Source organism: Nelusetta ayraudi, unplaced genomic scaffold (assembly GCF_046127955.1).
Source record: "Nelusetta ayraudi isolate G7.1 ecotype Tasmania unplaced genomic scaffold, CSIRO-AGI_Nayr_v1 ptg000071l, whole genome shotgun sequence".
Lineage (NCBI taxonomy): Eukaryota > Metazoa > Chordata > Actinopteri > Tetraodontiformes > Monacanthidae > Nelusetta > Nelusetta ayraudi.
The window spans coordinates 1-16,221 of NW_027466121.1; the positions used below are offsets into that span (position 1 = coordinate 1).

At 52.9% G+C, this 16,221-nt stretch overlaps 1 protein-coding gene across 1 annotated transcript; it reads right to left on the reverse strand.

Annotated features, from left to right (window-relative positions):
* Nucleotides 1–2,934: 2,934 nt before the first annotated feature.
* On the reverse strand, nucleotides 2,935–15,916 carry LOC142899329 (zinc finger protein 536-like). Its single transcript, XM_076042871.1, has 2 exons — nucleotides 15,705–15,916; nucleotides 2,935–4,566 (listed from the first exon to the last, which is right to left on the reverse strand). Exon 2 carries the CDS (start codon nucleotides 4,297–4,299, stop codon nucleotides 2,935–2,937), a length of 1,365 nt encoding a protein of 454 aa, XP_075898986.1. The 5' UTR covers nucleotides 4,300–4,566; nucleotides 15,705–15,916.
* Between the last annotated feature and the right edge of the window lie 305 nt (nucleotides 15,917–16,221).

Consider the following 16,221-nt stretch of genomic DNA (forward strand, 5'->3'; position numbering starts at 1 on the left):
CAGAGGTCTCCAGCATGTGCCCTTCATTAGTTTATCATTTTCTGAAGAAGCGTCACCCTTTTTTTCTTCCCCCCCCGTCCGTCTCTCGTCGGCCGTCATTATTAAAGTCAAAGCGCATTTTTTTTTTTTTTTTTTTTGCAAATCTCTCCTTAATGATGATGACGCATTGAGGAATAAAAGTCACGCGGAGCGCGCGGCTCGCGTCTCTTACGGCGCGATGCTATCTAATTTTAGACGTTGAAAAAGAAAAAATAAAAAATAAAAAATGATATTAAATATACGTCCAAAATCCAGCGGCGCGCTGCTCGTATCAAACAAAGAGGCCGTCCCTCACCCCGACAGCCGTGACTGTACTATATTTGCTATCCATATTGAGAACATCAATAACTTCATGACCACCATAGGCTGACTATGAATAATGCAGCCTGTAATTCTGGACTAATCAATGTTCCTCAAGCTGAACATCTGGCAGTGGTAATTCTTCCTCAGCATCTCCGCTCTCCTGAATTAGAAAACGCTCTCCCTCTCTCCCCCTCCCTCCCCCCCTCCCTCGCCCTCTCTCTCTCTCTCCCTCTCTCCCTCCTTCTGCCGTCCAGCCGTCGAGACAGACTTGACTTGATCAGTTACAGCGTCCTCCCCCACCGCCGCCGCCGCCACCGCCACCGCCGCAACCTCCGAAAAAACTTATCCCTGTTATTAAACCCTCATCAAGTGGTGCGTGTTCTCCATATGTGTAGGATTTACCTATCTGTCCCGCAGCAGACCTGCGTGTTGAGCCAGGGCCAGCAGCGTGTGATTGTGTTAATTAATCTGTCATTGTGAGCGCGGGGAGCAGCTGCAGAGGTCTCTGGGATATATTGTCAGCGCTAAACAATGCGGTGCTAAGCCCCCAGAGTGAGTCTACCATTACACACGGCTAAGAACAGAGAGGAGGAGGAGGAGGAGGAGGAGGAGGAGAGACGGGGGGCGGGGGAAGGGGGGAGACAGAGCCTGCCGGATCCATCATTGACTAAAGCAATGACGCCTGACCTTTACAATGAATTAGTTTCCATGCTTAATATTGACTGAAATTAGAGTCTGATACCGAATGTGCCGCCGCCCCCCCGCCCCCGCACCCCCCCCACGAGCTGCTCGCGCGCCGCGCTCAAATCCTCGGTTCGCCCCGCCGATCGGAAACGTTGCTTCTGGAAGTGACGGGCCCGCGTGGCGCCGGCGATAGCGGAGGAGAGGGGTGAAAGTTGCGAGGAAAAACAAACAAACAATGGAGCTCAAATATGTTCCTTAAAAGAGCAACCCGAGCGGGATTTGAGGGCCCGGGAGCCGGCGGGGCATTTACATGTAAATACACAGATAGCAGTGTGCGCCGCACAATGCGGGAAACAAAAACATCTAATGAGATTTAGACCTGATCCATTTATCTCGACGAGGCGGCCAACGATTAAGAGGGATGCCGCCGTCCAAAGAAAGAAACGAGCGAAGAGAAAAAAAAAAAAAAAAAAAAAAAAACCCCGCTCGGCGAGACGAGCGCGTCAGAATTCGGCGCCGCAGAGCAACTCGAGAGGACACGGCGGCCTCGTAATCCGCGAGCATGAGTTTGGATTTATCTCCCTCGGCGGAAGGAGAGGGCCGCCGCGCCGCTTCTCTCTCGGCCCGGCTCGGGACGGCGTGTTAGCGGGACGCCGCGACGAGGAAGGCATTTGCCCAGCGAGGCGAATCGTCCCCATCACCAGGTGGAGACGGAGGACTGTCAATAAAAAGAATACCAGGTGGTAGATCAAATCATAAAAATCACTGGGTGGTATATATCAAATCATTAAAAGCACCAGATGGCGTGCATTAACATCTTGTGCCCCCCCCCACCCCCTACACACCCTCCCCCCGCCTCCCTCCCCGCCGAAGGCAAAGGGGTGGGGAAGTGACGGATAAAAAATAGAGGCTACTAATTACCCCCCCCCCCCCCACACACACACACACATTTCGACATGACGCCGTTATCTTTAAAGGGGAAGACAAAAGTCCGTATGTCAGACTGTAAATGTCTGTAGTGGGGAGGCCGACCTTTTCTCTGCCCGCTCGTCACAGGTGGACGCGCGGGCAGAGAAAAGGCCGTCGCTAGCTGCGTTTCCATCGACCCCTGGAATTGCGAGAAAAAAAACAAAAAAAAATCGCAATAAAAACTGCTAATGGAAAACACCTAAATGTCAAAAAAAAAAAACGCTCAAATATCGCCGAAAGGTTTTTACGCTCTCGTGAGGCGGTTTTCCAGACGTATCGAGGTGCGTCGCAAAAGTGTCATGGAAACACTTTTTCCGCATTTACGCGTCAGCGGACGTGACGTGAGGGGTCACGTGACCAGTTCACTTTGATGTGAAAAAAATCTCCGAAACGCGAAATGTTTCGTAGCTCCGTAACCTCCTCAAAGTCTGATATTTTACGAGATTTTTCGAAAGTTACAGCTTCACACCGTTCAATGGAAACACCTGCACACTGCAATTGTGCTTTGTCGAAATTTTACGAAATGTTGCTTCTATTTTGACTGTAGAATGACTGTAGAAATATGTTGTCCTGGTTTCGGCGTTTTATTCTTTTCGGCAGGAGTCAGATTAAATCTCATTCTCTCTCTCATTTGGAAATGAATTCATTACTTCCCTGTAAAGCAAAAGAAGTCATTTCAAGATGAAGAATTGTGCGTAGAGCAGCGTGTGGACCGACTTTGTTGCATGTCGCAAGTGTCTCCGTGTTTCTCCTCCCTTTGCTTCAACAACGCACAACACACAGACAGACACAAAGAGGAGGCCGGGAATTAAAGGTGCTAGCCTGGCTGCCACTCAAAGTGATGTCTGGCCGAGGAGGTTTCCTCCAGAGACGCACGCACACACACACACACACACACACACACACACACACACACACACACACACACACACAGCTTCCTCACTCGTCCAGACACAACATGCTGCGTTCCTGAAAATCACCTGTGGCTGGAGAAGCCGACTGGGGTCGGGGGTCGAAGGCACAGTTCCCGCTCACGTCGCTCATCATCTCCTGCGGCCCGTGAAGGCTGACGCTGGCCGGGCTGCCTGGCCTGCTGCCGCCGCCGCCGCCACCGCTCTCCGGCTCCGGTTTCCTCTGGTCCTTGGCGGGGAACACGACCTGCCAGGTGGGGTAGCTCCCCCTGCTGGACAGCACCTTGTGCAGGTAGTCCACGCCGGTGGAGCCCAGGGACGGGTGGAGGGGACCCAGGCCCAGCAGCGAGGAGGCGTCGGCGTCCCCGCCGGGGGGGAACATCCTCCCCAGCGCCTCCCGCAGCAGCTTGGGGTCGCCGGCCGCCGGGCCGTGGCCGCGCGAGGCGAACTGCGGGTAGCCGCCGCCCTGGTGCTCGTGCTGCTTGGCGGCCAGCTTGTTGAGGTGCACCTTCATGTGGTTCTTGAGGAACCAGGGCTCCTTGAAGCGGCGGCCGCAGATCTGGCAGAGGTGCTCGAACGAGTCCTTGTGCTTCCTCATGTGGCCCTTGAGGAACCAGGCCTGGCTGAAGGTCTGGCCGCACACCTCGCACGGGAACTCGCCCGCGGGCTTCCGCTTGTCCCCGCCGAGCGCCCCGACCGGGCCGGGCTTGTGTGACGAGCCGGACTCGGCGGCGATGTGCGCCGTCTCCACGTGGCCGATGAGCTCCTCCTCCTGCGAGGCGGCGAACTCGCACAGCGTGCACTTGTAGGGCTTGTGCAGGATGCGGATGTGGCGCTCCAGCTCCTGCCGCTTGCGGAACTTGCCCTTGCAGAAGGAGCAGCGGAAGCCGGCGGGAGCCTGCGGCTGGGCCGGCTCGTCCGGGTGCGGGCGGCTCTCCAGGAAGAAGGATGGCGGCTGCTGCGGCTGCAGCTGCTGCTGCTGCGTCCTGCTCTGCCGGTCCCGCAGGATGGCCCGCTCCTCCAGCTCGTGCAGCAGCCGGTTCTCCTCCCGGAGCCGCCCGCGCCCTTTGCCCAGGACGCCCTGCTTGTGGGTGCGCAGGTGGATCTTCAGGTTGCCCTTCTGCGCCGCCCGGTGGTCGCAGTAGGGGCACTTGAAGGGCTTCTCGCCCGTGTGCGTGCGCATGTGCAGCGAGAGGATGCTGTTGAAGCGGAAGCGCTTCCCGCACAGCGGGCACGGGTACTTCCGGTTCTTGCGGCCGTCCTCCTGGCCCGGGTTGGCCAGCGGGGCGGCGGCGGCCGGGTTGGTGGCGCGCAGGAACTGGGAGAGCTCGGCCCGGCCGTTCATGCTGCCGAGGATCCTGGCGTCCAGGATTTGATTGGCCAGAAGCGCCATCTGGCTCCTGACTGGGTGGCTGGACAGGGTAATGAGGCAGACTCCTCTTCTCCTCCTCCTCTTCCTCCTCCTCCTTCTTCTCCTTCTTCTTCTTTTAAGGGGCTGGCTGACGTTACAGGGTTAGGGTTGCGCTGGCCACGGCTGCAGGACAGTCCGAGGGCTGTCGGTGGGAGCTGCGTACTCGCGGATGTGCGCTTTACTCAACTGCAACAGGATGTGGATTCATGCTGTTCACATCAAACGCGCCTCGTCGCGGAGCGGCAAAACCTAAAGAGAGAGAAAAAAAAAAGGAAAAACAAATGCCTATAAATTCTGTCGAAATGAGCGGCAGGTTTGCTGCAAGAGTGAACACACACACACACACACACACACACACACACACACACACAGCGGTTCGGTGGAGGTGTCAATACACACGTGTGATTTTTTTTTTTGCAGCGTCTTCAGAGCACCACCACGGGTGCAACAACAACAACAAATAGGTCAGGAAATAGAGCAAAGCAGGTTCCAGCTCTCTTCATCCTGTGCTCAGTACTTGTGTGGTTTCAGATTACTGTCGGCGGCCGCAGAAGTGCTGATTAAGTCTAACCTCAAAGGCTTCCTCAAACAAATATCTCATCTTTACTCAAAAGGGGGTTCGGCGAACATCTTTTGTCTTAATATCATTTTCACACCGACGGGGGGGAAAAAAAACAAAAAACAAACGAAGAGGGCGGCAAACATCAAAGAAGCGCCTTCGACTTGAGCTTCTCAAAGAATCGAGCTCCATCAGCAACTTTTTGGGTTTTTTTTTTTAGTTTTGTTTTGCATTTTTTAGTAAAACCTCCACAAGCTTAATTATGTCACGGGAGCACGGAGGAAAAATAAACAACTTCGATGATGCAAAAAAGGGCTTACAGAGAGAAATGTGGTGCTAAAAACGAAAAAAAAAGGAGTCAGACCTCTCCCTGGCTCAGCCTCCTTTTTTTTTTTTATCCGACTGTAAAAAAAAAAAAAAAAAAGAAAACAACACAAAGGTTCAAATTCACAACGCACCAACAATGGCAGAGGTCACATAAGCGAGGCCGGCGCAGCTCCGGTGCAGCACCAAAGGGCAGAGAACAAAGACGGCAGTGTCCGCGCTGAATTAACACAGGCTTACATCATCCTGGGCCGAGAAAACCTCAGTCACTCATGAAAACGATGTACACAAAAAAAAAAAAACACACGTGCGCACGCACCCAGCAGCTACGGCTAGCGCGAGGGCCGCCACGAGGAGGAATCAATGTAACCATCTGGCGGTGATCTAACCATATCTGACAGACATAAAAGTGAATACTGATCGTGTAGCAGAGCAGCTTCGCATTTCATAAGCTAGCGTCTCTGAGCAGTCGTGTAGAAGTAAGACGCACTTAGAGAGAGATTTTTTTTTTTTTTTTTTTTTTCATTTCATTTCTCAGCAGCCGTGAAGGTATCGACGCTGTTTTACAGCCACAGTTGTCTCTCTTTGTTTTTTGGGAAACACTGCCAAACCACAGAATCGTAAATATGGCGCAGCCACTGTATAAACTGTGGCTCACCTGCCCGGCTGTCACGCGAGGCCGTAGCTAGCGGCACGATTGAACCGCGGCGATAAAGGCGTAAATCCACCCCCAAACAGAACCTTATGCAAAGTCAAGACACTAGAAAATAGAACAAAACAAATCTTCCGTCGCGTAGCCACCTGCTGCTGCTGCTCCTGCTGCCTTTTGCTAAAAACCCCAAAAAACGCGCCGCGGGGGGGTGGGGGGGGGAGGCGCGCACAGAAACACAGAGATTAAGATTGGACTTGTTGTGAGCGCCGCGTCTGCTGCGAGCGCTGATCGATGCGAGGCTAGCGAGCCGCTTCTAATCACATCTGACGGGGGTTGAAAAGTGAACGGGCGGTATTTGCATACACTAGACGCACTTCATACCTGCTAAAGTGCCGGCCGTCTGATTGACTAAAACGTAGCGAGGAGGCTTTGAGCTTTCACCGTGCGCGCGTGCACGCGTGCGTGTGTTCGCGTGTGGGGAACAGGGGAGTTGGTTGTTGGGAGGGGGGGGGCGGGGGGGGAGCCGGGGCCAAGAGACGCGTTTTGTCTGTCAGGGCGGATTAGGCTCTTCTGGCGCCGATTGAGACGAGGAGCCTGATTGTTATTAAGCATCTTGTCACGCCGGCGTCTCCTAGGTGTGGCCGGGCGCACGGCGAACCAGGAGCAGGTGTGATTCAGAGCAGGCAATAAAGCAGGAGGGAGGGGAGGGAGGGGAAAAAAAAGTGGCACAAACGCCATTAAAGCAGCCGCGGGAGCTCTGCGTTCCGGGTGATTCCAGCTCCGGTAATATCCGACTTTAGCGAAGTCGAAGAATTCATTGAGTTTTCAGAGCCAAATCCGAAAAAAAGGAGGAGGGTTGAGGAAGGTCGAAAGCAAACGAAATGCTGCACGGAATATTTCTCGGCAGATAGGATGGAAATAATCAAAGGTGAGTTATTGTTATCATTTAGCACCGGTTGATAGCCACGGCTGATCTTTGACACCGCACGCGTCGCACAACACGGGTTCCCCTTTGTTTGCGGCGCTCGCTGTGAATATTCAGAAGTCTAACGTTGCGTTTGGGGGGAATGAAGAGGAGTTGAAGCTGAGACGCTCGGCCTGCGGGCAAGGGGATCACGAGTTCAAACTGCGGGGAGAGCGTCTCCGCCCTGACGTCCTCCCGCCATGACCCGGCAGGACCGCATTTGCATGCGCGGCACACGGGGGCGACAACTCGGCCCATTCAGCGCAGACATTAGTGCGTTATTTAATGAGACGCATGGACGCCTCGCGCGCGTTAGTGACTCGGGCGTGACGCACGCGCCCCCCCCGCGTCTCTTCGCGTATCGTCGGGCCTCCTCTCTCTCAACACACACACACACACGCACACAAAAAAAAAATCATCACAGGAGTTCGGCACTGTCAAAATTCCTGGCATTCCCTGCCTCGCCGACCCCCACTTTGCTCGCAGATAACAACAGTTTTATTCATCGCCCACAGAGCGGGATTATGGGCGGCGCAGCCAAAGCCCCGTTGCCACACATTGTGCCCCTTGTGTTTGACGTCGCCCACCCAGCCGCCCCTGCGAGCTGAGAGGAGACGGTGTGAGGAGGAGGCCGGTGGCAACACAGCTGCCCACCCTGACCTCCACCAGAAGATAGCATCCGTATACTTTCTGACAAGCCGATTAATGAAACCCTATAGGAGCTTCTCTGTAGCCGCCCCCCCCACACGCCCCCCCCACCACCACCACCACCACCACCCCACCCCCACCCCAACCCCCTTCAATCCGTTTAAAAAAAAAAAAAAAAAAAAGCCTGACGGAGACAGAATAGTCTAACCAGCGCCATTCATTACTGCGGGAGTGGTGTGTGCACAGAAAGAGCACACACAGCACTGACAAACCGGCTCCTTGTGAGTAATAGCGAAGGAACTCATAAAGGGAGTACATACACATTTGTTGTGGACGCAGTAAATCCACGCCACTCCTGTTTTAAAGCGATCAAAAAAAAAAAGAAAAAAAAAAGAAATCTGGCTTGTGTTCCCCCCCCACTCCCCCCGCGAAAAATAAATCTGGGGCGCATGTGCGTGCGTGCGTGCGTGCGTGCGTGCGGGAAGGCCAGGGTTGTTTGGGAGTCGCTGGATTCTGGGTGGATGGGAGTCTAAAGTTCCAGCGACTCCGACCCCCCCCCCCCCCCCCACATCCCCTCCTTTCTTTTTCGCTCGCGCACTACTGGCGGCATTAAAACGCAAGTACCTGGGACAAAGTGCTAAAGGCCACGGGGGTGTATTAACGTGTAATTCAGATTGTAACCAGCAGGTTTAAAACTCGGCTGGCATGAAAACCTCGCATGACTCTTTCACATGACACAAATCACATTTATATGCAGAGGGAAAGAGACGGGACAGTGGCTGCGCGCGCGCGAGAGCGAGCGAGCGAGAGAGAGAGAGAGAGAGAGAGAGTGAGTGAGAGAGAGAGCGCGCGAGAGAGCGTTGTGCAGGAAACAGTGTAATTATCACCTCGCCGCAGCTTCTGTGTGTGTGCGTGTGTGCGCGCGTGCGTGCGTGTGTGTGAGAATGAAATTTTTAAACTCTGCATTCACAAGCTCCTTCCGATGCGTTCAATGGCCCCGCGGAGCGCAAGGAAACACAGGCGCCGTCTGCGCGCGGCTCATTCTCATGGCGCGCACGCAGCGACGCCCCCCCCCCCCCCACACACACACACACACACACACACACACTCCCCCACGGGCGCACGCTCAGATGCACGTGCACGTGCATAATATAGAATGTATTTAAAATCACTAATGTGTAAACAGTTGCTCTTGTTTGCACAGACCACCTGTTCTTCCTGGACACAAACAGCGCTTCTGGCGCGCGGACGCGGCGTGTTGAACAGCGCGCGGCGCGGACGGGGGGTGGGGGGGAAGGGTGTGCGCCGCCGCGCACATGAGAAGCCGATCCGCACGGTGCGAGAGGCGGCATCAGATGGTCGCTCGGGGCCCTGCGGGGACGGCGGCCAGCTTCGCACTCTTGAAGAGCAGCTATCACGCGCTAACATAGTTTAGCCATTTTTTTTTTTTTTTTTTTTGTGGATTCAGTCAGGCCTCAAACATTTCACACGCTAGACTTTTAAGGCAGCATTGAGAAGCGGGTATACGCAATGCTGACTGAAAAGTGAGCGGGTATACCCGCATATACCCTGCACTACACCACTGGTTGTGCCCGTTCAGCAGGACCTTTACCGATTTAGGCCTTCAGTGACACTGTACTTGCTCTTACCTAAACTGTTACACCTCACAATACCATCAATATTGTCAAAACTAACAAAAAAAATAAATGGCAACTTTAAGACGTTCAGTCAACAAAGTCTTAATAAGTCCAGCAAAAGTGAAGCTGTTTCATAGCAGACACCAATGAGACAATAACGAAACGAGCTTGACGAGCCGCTAGCACGCTAGCATGGTTTATTTTCCCCGAGACTTTAAACCACCCTTCCCCACCACCACCAGAATCGTGTGGGTTTGTCGGGCAGCAGTGATGTGTGCATGATGAAGGAGTCTTCATCGACACCGACTTGATTGTAAAGAAGTGCGGCTATCACAAAAGAAGCCTAGCATCGATCAGGCGCCCAGGGTTGCCTTGAGGGAGGTGTCAGGGTGGACGACTCCAACTTCACAGTTGCAACTTCTGGAGCACATAGGTCAGTTGGCTACCATCTCGCAGTGCTTTGGTGAGGGTTAGAGTTGCACCGCTGCTGCCCACAGCTCCCTCAGGGGGTGATGGGTCAAATGCAGAGGGCAAATTTCGAATCCTTGGGGATGTGACAATCACTGGGGCGTTAACTTTAACCCTCGAGGTCATTCTCGGGATGCCCCTTTTCTCAAGGAAACGGATGCCCCAGTCACGATACACAAACGTGCACTACGAGGTCAAATGGTAGAACAGGAATACGGCAAATGGATCGAAGTGGTTGACCGATCGGACACTACACAGGCAGCGCAAGGAGGATAGCAGCCCCGGCACTGGAAGAGAGATTTTGGCTGCTTTGTGCCATCCGTCTTGAAGACAAAAAAAAACCCAGGAAAGCCGTGGCAAAAATCATAACACAATGAAGAAAAAAAGAAGGAGAGAGAAACAAAGAGTTTGTGGATGGGTAGCAGAAGCACTCGGAGGCACTAAAAACAAAAGTCGTTAAACGAGTCATCACAAAATCGCAGCAGGGGTCTGCTAATGCCACTTACAGTATCTCATTAAGCTATGGTATCTACAGGAGAGGGGTGGAAAAAAACTGACAAACAAAGAGCATAATCCAAGGCACATTAACTGGGCTGATAATTCAATGAACTCTCATTTGGCAGCCATCTTGCACTTATGATGCTCTTTTTTCCTCCCCTACAGCCACAGCAGCAGCAGCAGCAGCAGCAGCAGCAGAGCGCAGGCCGCTCATGAACCCCCTCCTCCCACTTTCCCCTCTTTATCTATCCCTCTATCTCCCTCTCCCTCACTCTCTTTCACACACACACACACACACTCACAGTGCAATTCTTCCTCCCATATCCCTCCCTCTCTCTCTCTCTCTCTCTCTCTCTCTCTCTCTCGCTTCCTCTCTCTCTCGACGGCGCTCCTCTCTAAAACAACAAAACATCCACCATTAGACAACGGGGGTACCGGCATAATTAGAAAATGACTTCCTTTGCAATCCTAGCTAAGTAGTTTACACACTGTAATTACAGGGACAAAATCATCTTTTCATCATTTCACTGATTGAGCTCATCAACCCAGTGGGATCCCAGGACTGCGCTCCCTGCAACATCTGGGCTAAGAGAATTAGCCCTCGCCGCCGCCACTGTGGAAGGGCCGGTGCGGCGGAGTTGGCCCCCGTTTGCAGCTCCGTCGGCTGGGGTCGTCCGCCAGAGGCGGAGCGGTCCCTGGAGAAGTGCGAACGCCCTTTCAAGATCTTTATTAAAGGTCCAGTGCGTAAAATCTGGCTTGATTTATGAGTTTTATGTGAGGAAAGTCTTAACATACTGCCCATAAATACATTAATAAAAGTGCATACTCGCAGTATAATAAAAGTAATTTTGTTTTTCCCTACCTGTAGAAAGGTTCTCATATACATAAGAATGTGCACAGAGCAAAGGTCACGCTCCTAGTTAGCTGCCATCTTGCACCTCTTCTTTAAATATTGGCCTTCCTCAAATATTTTACACACTGGACCTTTAGAGCAACGTTGAGAAGTGGCTATACGCAATGCTGACCGTAACCACACCACTGGTTGTTCCCATTCAGCAGGACCTTTACCCATTCATCACCTTTGATAACCAAATAGGGAGGTAGACTCAGGGGGGGTCACGCAAGGTCACAGGCCGGTGGCAGGCCGTCAATGCGTTCAAATTGTTTCATAATTTCAATAGTTCAATTGTTGGTTTCATTTCCGTCATCGGCGGTCTCTCATACGAATGGGTGACAATGCACAGGTCATCAGACAAGTTGGGCTCTCGGAGTGTAGTTTTGGTGGACTTCTTAAAACTTTGTTGAGGAATTTTAGTCTTAATTTAGTCTTAGTCGTGATTTAAACGCTGCGGGAACTCATTTTTGCTCGTCCAGGTCGACCTATATGAAGGTGATGTAATGTGTCAGGCCGATTCTCAAACCTTCATGCCATATTGAGGACATTACGGGGTCTGTCGATAATTCTAAATATGCCGTCGCCGATGGCCAACGCGTGAATTGCACGGCCCGCCACTGCCGCCAAGTGACTCTCGCTGTTTGCCACTCGTCCGCGGACGCCACCGTATCGAACCCAGAGTCCTTCCTCAAAATCAGTTTTCATCGTTCTTCATCGCTGGAGATTGACCTCGGAGGAGCTGACTTCCAAACGCAACGGTACGTGTGACCCCGGGCCGCCGAAGGTCAAGTGGTTCCTTCACCCTCCTCGCCCTCCCTCCCCGCCCCCACCGTCCTGTCCAAGGTGCTCCGACTCGGCGCCGCCGTTGGCAACCGGAGGCAAGTGTTTTAACGTGGCAGCTGTTAGCCTCGCGGATTTTTTTTTTTATACCCTCCCACCCCCCGCTAATCACTCTCTCCTGATTACTCTGATGAGCGCGCGATGCTCTTAAATAATCAACCGGCGATGAATGAGGGGAAAAAAAAAAAAAAAAAAAAAAGGAAAAATAATTATCATCATCTCCCCTAAGTAGTGCAGCTGCACCCGCCTGGCAATAATTACAACTAGGATGGGGGCCGCCTTCTCCTCGTCACTTACAACCACTTATTATTAGAGATAATGCTAATTGGTGCGGGAGGTGGGCGACAAATTCGTCCTGGGGGGGTTACGCCGGGTGTGTAAAATAAATAAATAAATAAATAAATAAATAAATAAATGAGGGCCGAACCTGGGAAGTTTTACGGCACGTCCGCGGTCCCGGCGCTGAAGGCGGCGCTGAAGGCCGGGCCAATAACCGGAGCCGGGGGAGCGGTAGACGTCCAATCAGCAGCTCCGCCATTTTTTTCTTTCATTTTTTGGCCGCCTGGGCCTGGCTCCGCCCCCTCCCCCCCTCCCCCCTCCCCGGTATCAGCCTCAGCCTGGCAGACACAATTAACATTTTCATAAAAACAATTCCCTGCCTCCGATCGTCCGACGTAATTTGTTTTCCATCTCTGTTCATTAATCATTGTTTAAATCGGCAGCGAGCCGTCTCCCCCACCACCACCACCCCCCCCCACCCACACACACACACACACACACACACCCCCATCCACTCCGCCATCTGCACTCGGCTACACGCGAGATATGACACCTCCCGCCCCTAATGGGAGCTGACAGCCAAAGAGAGGAGCCCGCCGGAAAATGGCTTCCTTCCCTTTTTTTGCGAGCGCACTTCCGCCGGCGTGTCGAGGCGGCAGGTGAGGTAGAGGAGGGTGGGGGAGAGGGAGGGGCGTTTAATGGCTTCTGATTAATCTCGAAGGCAAACAACATTGCGCTACAATATCGAGAACGCCGCCAACGTGTGCATGGGCAAGGCGCTCGTGCCGCGACAGGGTCGCACGAGAAGGAGGAGAAGAAGAAGAAGAGGAAGAAGAAGAAGAAGAAGAAGAAGACCATGGGTCAACGCTCTACAGCAGCAGTGGGCAAACTTTTTGACTGATGGACCACCAGTGGGTTCTGAAATGTGACAGAGGGGGGGCGGAGCGATGCAGTGTTTTGATGAACCACCTCAGAGGGGGGAAATATGCATCATTGGATGTGTAGGAAACCCACGGTATTTCGCTCTTTATTGAAATGACTCTTGAAACACTGAAAAAATGGACAAAAATGCAGATATTTTATGACTTACTTACTATTAATATCATTTCTTTCAAGTTTGACGGGCCGGATTGAAAAGCTCAATCATGGCATGTGGCCCCCGGGCCACGGTTTGCCGGCGCCTGCTCTACAGCGACGACGGCGACGCGGCGTTCCACATTTTTTTGTGGAAGTTGCCGACTGTTTTTCTTCTCCCCCCCCCCTCCTAGTTAAATTAGCGCGGCGTTCCGACAATATGCTATTGTTTTCCTGGAATTGGGAGCAAGGTTATTAATTATTCACTGTTGTGTTCTCGTACAACGGGGGGTGGGGGTGGGGGGTGGGGGGGCTTTGCTTTTTCACCGCGTTGCCTCATAGCTCAAATACTTAAGGCCATGGCGCTTGGGCAAATTTCACCAGGCGACATCACAGAGATATTATTATCGCGAGGCAGACGCTCCGGAGATGAAAACTTTCCTAAAGAGTTCGAACGATTGGGAAACGTTCCGTTTTTTTTTTGGTTTTTCTGTCTTCTCTTTCCCTCCTTCTCTGGGAGGGATTTGAGAAGTTGTGGGATTTTTGTGCTCTCGGCACGGGGACGACAAAGCAAATAACTTTTTTCCTCAATTTTTCTCCACCACCCCCCCGCCTTTTTTTCCCCTTTCAAGTAAGCCCCCTTTAAGCCAAAGTCTAGGTTAGCTCAAGGCTCTTTTTTTCCGACGGGAGGGGTTGGGGGTGGAGGTGGGGGGTGGGGGAGGGGGGTTGAGATCCCGCTCAATGTGTCGAGTGAGAGGCTGCCAAAAAGTTCATCTGGCCTGTTGATTTCAGCGTGGATTACAGATATTCAAATCATGTGCCCAGTGTTCAAACAAGTGCCTCTACGCGGAGGCAGGGGGGGTGGGGGCAGGGGGTGGCAGGGTGGGGGGGGCACGGGGGGGGGGGGGTGGAGAAAGTTGCCAAGCGGAGCTTTGTCATGTAAGCTGTGCGAATTTACTGCAGCATAATGAGAAAACGGCTGCGGCGCTACACTTAATACAGTTTCATCCACTCTCCCTCCCTCTCCTCCATCCCTCGGTGCCCCCCCCCCCAACCAAGTCGCGGTTGCCACGCTTTTTTTTTAATACACCTCCTCAACTGGCAGGAAGACCGGATCGTACCTGCCTCCCGTCCCCTCACCCGACATTTGTTTGCCACTGGCTAAAAAGATAAAGACAAAGGCGTTTTTTCTTTCACCCCTTCCTTTCCTTTCCTTTCCTTTCCGGGGGGGGGGGGGTTATTTCGACGCAGGGGAAGGGCAGCGGCAGTAAATGATGTGTATATTCAAAGCTGAATATTTCATGTTGATTGATCACACTGACTGCCACCCACCTGCTCCTCCTCCTGTCCCACCGGAGCTGGCACGGGGGGGAGAATCCAGTAATTGAGAAGAGCGGAGCCGCGGTCTCTCTCTCTTTGCTCACATATGACAGATGGGGCATCATCGCTTCAAAGGAGAGCATTTGGAAACAGGAGGGAGGGGGGAGGAAGGGGTGGTGGGAGGTGGTGGTGGGTGGCAGGGGGGGGGCTGGCTGTCAGAGGGCGAGGGTGGCTTTTCGAACGCGGCTGCAATGTGCCAGTCTGCACAGGTGACATTAAACACGCAGGCAGACCACGAGAAGGTGAGCGGCATCTGGGATGCACGGCCAGGAAAACGTCTCAACTTTTTTTTCTGATTGGGAGCTTGCTTCTGTGGAAAAGCACGTCTGCAGCTGCAGGGCGGCTGTGTTGGCATCGGTGCGATAAAGATCGATTACCAACATCAGGCACGCGCTGGCTTGCACCGACAGACAGACAGACAGAGAGACAGGCAGACACCTTCCATCCATCCTTCTCGCCACAGACAGACACACGAGCACGAGAGAGAGAGAGAGAGAGAGCGCGCGCGCGCGCGCGCACACACACACACACACACACACACACACACACACACACACACACACACACACACACACACCTCAACTTTAAACTGTATTTCCTGCACAGCTGCGCGACAATTAGACGCCAGTTCACTCTAATGTGGCGTGACACGCGCCGCAGCCGAAAAGCATCGCTCACGTCCCACGGTCCGCCGTGCGCGCGCCGTGACAAACAACGTGCCGCAAACACATACAGTACACACACACACACACACACACACACACACACACACACACGGACGCCTATCCCCTATTTTCTTTTGATAATCCAAAGACTTTTGACTTTTTACGCATGCAATCGATCGCCAAACCGCATATTCACCATCGACGTCACTTTCTTGCTTTGGTTTGGTTTTTTTTTTTTTTTTTTTTTTTTTACCCTCTTTATTATATTTTTTTTCAGCACCGCCACCGTTTAACGCCGTTAAACCCCCCGCAAAAAAAAAAAAAAAAAAAAGACAGAGAAAAAAAAAATCCAACAGTTGCAACCGTGAGACGCGCATCCATCACAATCCGACTCGCCGCGAAACAACTTCAAACTTCGAAGCACCGGAGCGGAATGTTCGAAATATTCGTCCCATTTTCTTTAGTTGCGTTTGTTAGTCTGTCTGTTCGCTGGCTCGTCCTTACCTGGCGGGGTGCGGAGCGGTGACAGCTGGAGTTGAGAGCGGAGTGATGTGGAGGACTAATGACTGACTGACTGACTGACTGACTGCTGGATGACTGACTGGCTAACTGACGCACCGACGCCGAGTGTGTTCGGACCCGGATCCGGCTGCTCTCAATCAGAAAAAAAAAAGAAGCCCTCATTAAGCTCTCGGCGCCGTCGGCAGACTGAGAGGCACGCGAGCCGCTCTCCAGTTATAGACAGAGGTAGTGAAATCTTTTTATGAAAAAAAAAATAATAACGCTGGTTTGTGGAGGGGGCGGGGATGGTGGGGGTACTTCCGACATGTCCCGAAGCCGTATGTCTCCCTCATCTGGCCGCTGGTGTGTGTACACTGTGCGTAGCTGCGCGCCGCCGTCTCCTCCTCAGTAGCACGTAGAGTCCAGCGGTGTCAACCTCAAATACGCAGAGGGGATAACGTTTCAATGTTGGACAAATTCGCGGGCCGATATTGAGATTTATTGAGGTGGGGGGGGGGGG